Source organism: Papio anubis, chromosome 11, assembly GCF_008728515.1.
Source record: "Papio anubis isolate 15944 chromosome 11, Panubis1.0, whole genome shotgun sequence".
Lineage (NCBI taxonomy): Eukaryota > Metazoa > Chordata > Mammalia > Primates > Cercopithecidae > Papio > Papio anubis.
In genome coordinates this window covers 97179060-97186203 of record NC_044986.1, presented here as the reverse complement: position 1 = coordinate 97186203, position 7144 = coordinate 97179060, and the positions used below count along the sequence as shown (strand labels likewise).

Sequence of the window (7144 nt, the reverse complement as noted above, 5' to 3'; positions counted from 1 at the left end):
CTTGGCTTTTTCTCGTGTGTGTGGTTTTCTGAGAGTGCTTAGAAGCTGTCTCTCCATTTTAGCACATTTTGCCATTTGGAAAGGCTGAGAATTTTCAAAATCAAGTCTTGCTTCCTATTAGTTCAATAGTTTTTTCCCCTCGATCTGTCTCTCTCTTTACACAATGTATTATGAGAGCAAGGATATGCAAAATGGTAACTTCGAGCACTTTGCTTGGAATTATCTTTAGATAACTAAGTTTATCATTTTCAAGTTCTACTTTTCATACATTTCAAGAGACAATTGTGCTATGCTTTCTGTCACTATCTAAGAAGGACCCCTCTTCCTCCAGTTTCCAATCACATGCTGCTCCCTTCCAAGACCTCACTGGCAGCATCCTCAATGCCCACATTTCTGTTAATGGCTTGTCCAAGGCAAGTCAGGTTTCATTCCAATGTTCTTCAAACATTTCTGGCCTCTGCCCATTGCCCAGTTCCAAAGCCATTTCCATTTTAGGTATTTATTATATCAGCACTCCACTTACAGTACAAAATCTGTATTATTTACCTTCTGCAGCATAACAATGTTGCCACAAACGTAGCAGCTTAAAACACAACACAGCCCTTTCGGCTCTCTGATCAGCACCATGGCAGTTGGCAAGAACAAGCGCCTTATGAAAGGCAGTAAAAAGGGAGCCAAGAAGAAAGTGGTTGATCCATTTTCTAAGAAAGATTGGTATGATGTGAAAGCACCTGCTATGTTCAATATAAGAAATATTGGAAAGACGCTTGTCACCAGGACCCAAGGAACCAAAATTGCATCTGATGGTCTCAAGGGTCGTGTGTTTGAAGTGAGTCTTGCTGATTTGCAGAATGATGAAGTTGCATTTAGAAAATTCAAGCTGATTACTGAAGATGTTCAGGGCAAAAACTGCCTGACTAACTTCCATGGCATGGATCTTACCCGTGACAAAATGTGTTCCATGGTCAAAAAGTGGCAGACAATGATTGAAGCTCATGTTGATGTCAAGACTACCGATGGTTACTTGCTTCGTCTCTTCTGTGTTGGTTTTACTAAAAAACGGAACAATCAGATACGGAAGACCTCTTATGCTCAGCACCAACAGGTCCACCAAATCCGGAAGAAGATGATGGAAATCATGACCCGAGAGGTGCAGACAAATGACTTGAAAGAAGTGGTCAATAAATTGATTCCAGACAACATTGGAAAAGACATAGAAAAGGCTTGCCAATCTATTTATCCTCTCCATGATGTCTTTGTTAGAAGAGTAAAAATGCTGAAGAAGCCCAAGTTTGAATTGGGAAAGCTCATGGAGCTTCATGGTGAAGGCAGTAGTTCTGGAAAAGCCACTGGGGACGAGACAGGTGCTAAAGTTGAACGAGCTGATGGATATGAACCACCAGTCCAAGAATCTGTTTAAAGTTCAGACTTTAATTAGTGTCAAATAAAAAGTGCTATTTGTGGGGAAAAAAAAAAACACAACACACAGTTATCATATTACAATTTCTGTGGGTCAGGAGTTTGGGTGTGGTTATTTGGTCCCTCTGCAATTAAAGGGTCAGTTAAGGCAAAGTTTTCATCTGGGGAAGAATACACTTCCAAAGTCATACATTCATTGGCAGAATTCAGTCCTTTGTGGCTACAGAACTGAGAAATTCTGTTTCTTTATGGCTGCTGGCTGGAGGTCAGCCTCAGCTCCTAGAGGCCAATTGTCATTCCTTGTCATGTGGGGAAGCAACATGGCCATTTGTTTCTTGAAAGGTAACAAGGAAGTGAGAAACTCCTGGACAAGTGCTACAATTTTATCTAGTATAATCACATAATGATATATGCCATCACTTTTGCTGTATTTTATTGGTTAGAAGTAAGTCACAGTTCATGCCTACAATCAAGAGGAAGGGATAATACACACATGTGACTACCAAGAGGCAGGAATCCTGGAGGCCTCCTTAAGGTATGTCTACTTCAATGACCGAGTGGGATTTACCTCCAGAATTCAAGGATGGTTTGACATTCAAAAATCAATCAATGTGACTCATTAAAAAACTATTAAATGTACAAGAAAAACCATAAGTTCATCTTCATAAATACAGATTTTAAAAAATGAAACCTCACTCTCCTTCCTAATAGAAACAGTCATCTGGGAATAGAAATGCATTTCTTTAATCTGATAAAAGACATCTGTGAAAAGCCTCCAGCTAACATTATGCTTAATGGTGAAAGAATGATTTTTTTCTAAGTTTTAGCAGAGGGGGAGAGGGAGTGTGAGTGAGAAAGAGGGAGACAGGAGGAAACAGAAAGACAGAACAGTGCCTCTGAGATCCGTGACACAATATCAACAATCTTATATACAGTTATGCATTGTTTAACAACAGGAATACGTTCTGAAAAATGTGTCATTAAGTGATTATGTCATTGTGTAAACATAATAGAGTGTACTTACACAAACCTGGATGGTATCCCCTCCTACACACCTAAGTTACAAACCTGTACAGCATGTTACTGTAGACTTTATACACACTGTGCACTTAAGCTATACAAATTTATAAAAATATACATATTTTTAAAATTATACTTACTGATTCAGCTCTGATGAATGGAGGAACACCATGGTTCTTATTTCTAGTTGAATTGCATAAAATGACACAGACACACATGGAGTGGTTTTAAGGAGCTGAGAGTTTAATAGGCAAGAAAGAAGGAAGATGCTTCCTTGTACAGAGACAGAGGGAGAGGGGTTCCAAAGCCGAGAGAGGAGACCCCATAGGCCACTGATACCAGCCAGGTGTATGAAGAAGCTGGAGGAGGTGGTGTTTGATTTGCATAGGGCTCACAGGATTGGTTTGACCAGGCATGTCATTCAAGTAGCCTGCAAAAACACTGGCTCTCCCACCCTAGCCTTTTAATTTGCAAATGCAGGGCACCATGATGTTCTACACACATGGGGTTATGTGGGGGCAGCCATGTTGCCAGGCACGTGTGGGGCAAGGGCAAGAAGGCCGTGGGAATCGCCATGTTTGGGTGGACCCAGTTTCTAATGGCTTACGTTTGCATATCAAAGGTTGCCAGCCTGGCTCTAAGAGTCAGGGCTTTCCAACTAGGCAAGAAACGTTTCTGGAGCTGCTTTAAAAATGAAAAGTTTCCAAGGACCCCTTTACTCTCTATCTACCTAAAATAATTTGTTAATAACTCCTATCACATTACCTTCTGTAAATATTTCACTTTATAATATTTTTTTAAATGTATTGGTTCTTTGCCACAACATTTAGCTTAAAGCACAAACACATTGTACCGCTGTACAAAGATATTCTTTCTTTATAACCTTATTCTATACACTTTTCTCTTTTTAACTTAATTTTTTGTTTGCCTGTTTTGTTAGAAACACACATACACATACATTAGCCTAGGCCTATACAGGGTCAGGATCATCAATATCACTGCCTTCTACCTTTACATCTTGTCCCACTGGAAAGTCTTCAGGTACAATATCATGTATGGAGCTGTCATCTCCTATGCTGACAATGCTTTCTTCTAGAACATCCTCTGAGAAGCTGCCTGAGGCTGTTTTACAGTTAAGTTTTTAAAATGTATTTTTTTTTATTTAAGTAGAAGGAGTACACTTTAAAATAACAATAAAAATTATACACAAGCCAGTAACATCATTTATTATCATTTTATCAAGTAGTATGCACTGTATGTAGTTGCATGTACTAAGACTGGCACTGCGGTAGGTCTGTTTACACCAGCATCCTCACAAACACATGAGTAATGCATTGTGCTATGATATTACAATGACTACAGTGTCACCAGGTGATAGGAAATTTTCAGCTTTATTATAATCTTATGACCACTATCATATTTTGGTTGATCATTGACTAAAAAGTTATGTGGCACATGACTATACAAATTGGAATTCATAAAGGAAAAGACAGAGAGAATGGTGCGTAATAACTATTTGAAGAGATACAGCAGAAATGTTTGAAAACTGATAAAAGACATTGTATTAGTCCATTTTCATACTCCTATGAAGAAGTACCCAAGACTGTATAATTCATAAAGAAAAAGAGCTTTAATGAACTCACTTTTCCATATGGCTGGGGAGGCCTCAAAATCATGGCAGAAGGCAAAAGAGGAGCAAAGGCATGTCTTACATGGCAGCAGGCAAGAGAGTGTGTGCAGGGGAACTGTCTTTTATAAAACCATCAGGTCTTGTGAGACTTACTCACTATCATGAGAGCAGCATGGGAAAAACCCACCCCCATTTCAGCTTTAACCTGGTGTCAGTCCATTTCAGTTTTAACCCTAATTTCAGCCTTATCTGACTGTGTCCTTAGACAAGTTATCTCTGTTCCTCAGTGTCTTCATCTGTAAAATGAGGGATAAGATAATACCTACCTTATAGAATGATTTTGTGGATTAGTCTATCTAGCACTTAGAATAGTGCCTGGTACATTGTAAGTGCTCTGTTATTAGCTATTAGCATGTGATTATACACAATACCTACATCATAATAAGCATTCGAAAATGGATAGTGATTATTACATCATTGCAGTGCCCAATATAAAAGAAACTCTTGTGTTATTTAGGATACATATGTAATGCATACAGATATGTTGTAGCAGATAGACCCAAATATGCAATGGCTTGAAGAAGTTTGCTTTTGTTCATGTAACCATCCAGATAAATGAAGACTTGTGTATGCACAAAAACCCTGTGCATGAATGTTTACAGCAGCTTTATTTATAATGGCCCTAAACTGGAAACAACTAAGATAACTTTCCATGATAAGTAGTTAAACAAACTGTGGTACATCCATACCATGTCGTGCTATGCAGTAATAATTATAAAAATGAAGAACTGATTGGTGGTAAGGGAAACTGAGGAAGGGATACTCTGGATCTCTTTATATTATTTTTTACAACTGTGTGTGAATCTACAATTATCTCCAAATAAAAAGTTTTTAAAATCTCCTGATTTATTTCCTAAAACATAAGTAAGCATGGAAAACATAACTTATATTTTTAACTTCCATTTGATTTTAAAAGACAATGCAAAACTCTTTCCTGTGAAAAATTTTTCTCCCTGTAAAGCCTATCCTCACTGGAAATGTTACCAGTTGAGGGTAGTTGTTCAGGTTCTTGGCATTTTTAACAAAGAATTGGACAAAACGCACACACAAAGCAAGGCAGCTAAAGCAGGGGTTTATTTTAAACGGAAGCACAGCCCACAGGGTGGGAGCAGGATCAAGCAAGGGGCTCAAGAGCCTCAGTTACAGCTTTTGCTGGGATTTAAATACCTTCTAGAGGTTTCCATTGCTTCACTCTATGCAAATGAAGTAGTGGTCCACAACCAGTCCGATTGGTTGTGGAAGGTGACCAATCAGGTACTTTCATTTTCCAACTGACATACAGAAAAAGGCAGAGTTGAAGAGGGAGTAGCCTCTGCTATCCAGTCAGGGTGAATCAGCCTTAGACTCCCTGTCTCCAGACCCTATTTTCCTCACTTTCTGTCCTACCTGCTGCCCTCCATAGTTGCATGGATCCTTCTTGTGATACCTCTTCCCCTCATACCTACCCTTGACATTCATTTTAACCAGGTTCTTCTGCCTCTTTTAAGAATAATCCTTCATTCAAAACATAATCATTGCACACCTGTACTGTGCCTGGCATTGTAATTCAGTGGTTAACAAGTCAGTCCTTACCTTCACCCCATTGTCATCTTCCTTATCTCATACTTTATATTTTCCTTAATATAGACCTTGTTTTTTTGTTTTGTTTTTGAGACAGAGTCTTGCTCTGTCACCCAGGCTGGAGTGCAGTGGTGTGATCTCTGCTCACTGCAACCTCCACCTCCTGGTTCAAGTGATTCTCCTGCCTCAGCCTCCTGAGTAGCTGGGATTACAGGCGTGTCCCACCATGCTTAGCTAATGTTTGTATTTTTAGTACAGATGGGGTTTCTCCATGTTGGCCAGGCTGATCTTGAACTCCTGACCTCAGGTAATCCACCCACCTTGGCCTCCCAAAGTGCTGGAATTACAGGTGTGAGCCACCACGCCTGGTCCCCTTGTATTTTTTGAGTGCTTTCTGCAAGCAAGGCATTATGAATCACGTTCACTGACCTTCTGCAGGCAACAGTATCTCATCCTTATTGTATAGACAAAGGAACATGGGCCTCGGAATGGTAAGGGTGCCCCAATTCACACAGGAACTGCCTACTATTGTGACGCCTGTATGTCTCCTGGCTCTGGTCACTGCTGTTCTGGACTTTGACCTAGGAGGCCTCAGTGAGCTTTCCCACACCCATTAGGTTAGACGTAAGTCTAACTCAGTTCTTGACCTCGCGTCTCCTTTGCTACAACTGCTGCTGCTCGAACCTGAACCCCGTGTGGGTGATTCCAGTCTCACCACTTGACTTTAACTTCAGACTCATCCTTTCACCTGAAGGTTTGGCGTATTGTTCTAAACCATCAGCCAGCACCCGAAGAAAACATTTGTAAGCTGGCATGAGGACTGTTCTCACCAGTCTTCGCAAATCCATCATGTAGGAAAATTGGGAAAAAAATCATAGCCCTCTGCACATCAATTCCATATTGACAACAGTGAATAAAATGTCCCTGACTCTACTGTCTCCACTGCTCACCTGCCAGCATCATCATTCTTTCCTTCCCCTCTCTGAGAAAATAATCACCCTTCACTCCATCTCCCATTGAATCCTCTGAGATAATTACCATTCATCACTCCATCTCCCACTGAATCCTCTGAGATAATTACTATTCATCTCTCTTTTTTTTTTTTTTTTTTTTTTTTTTGGAGACAGAGTCTCTCTCTGTTGCCCAGGCTGCAGATTCAAGCAGTTCTCATGCCTCAGCCTCCCAAGTAGCTGGGATTACAGGTGCACGCCGCCACCCCCGGCTAATTTTTGTAATTTTAGTAGAGATGAGGCTTCAACATGTTGGCCAGGCTGGTCTCAAACTCTTGACCTCAGATGATCTGCCCCATCTGCCTCCCAAAATGCTGGGATTACAGGCGTGAGCCACCATGCCTGGCTACTATTCATGTCTTTATTTAACATATAAACAAGCAGATTCAGAGAGATGATATCTTGCCGCACTAAGATATCTGCAGAAAAATGGCATTCCCTGACC

The 7144-nt window shown here is 40.3% G+C and overlaps 1 protein-coding gene across 1 annotated transcript; it reads left to right on the top strand.

The window, feature by feature from the left end:
- The first annotated feature begins 604 nt into the window (after positions 1-604).
- LOC101020949 (40S ribosomal protein S3a) lies at positions 605-1464 on the top strand. Its single transcript, XM_017962637.3, has one exon. The coding sequence runs from the start codon at positions 626-628 to the stop codon at positions 1418-1420; it is 795 nt and encodes a 264-aa protein (XP_017818126.1). The 5' UTR covers positions 605-625; the 3' UTR covers positions 1421-1464.
- The last annotated feature ends 5680 nt before the right edge of the window (positions 1465-7144 follow it).

Bases quoted from the DNA above. Each gene is read 5' to 3' on its own strand.
- LOC101020949 (XM_017962637.3), top strand. From the start codon at position 626: ATGGCAGTTGGCAAGAACAAGCGCCTTATGAAAGGCAGTAAAAAGGGA.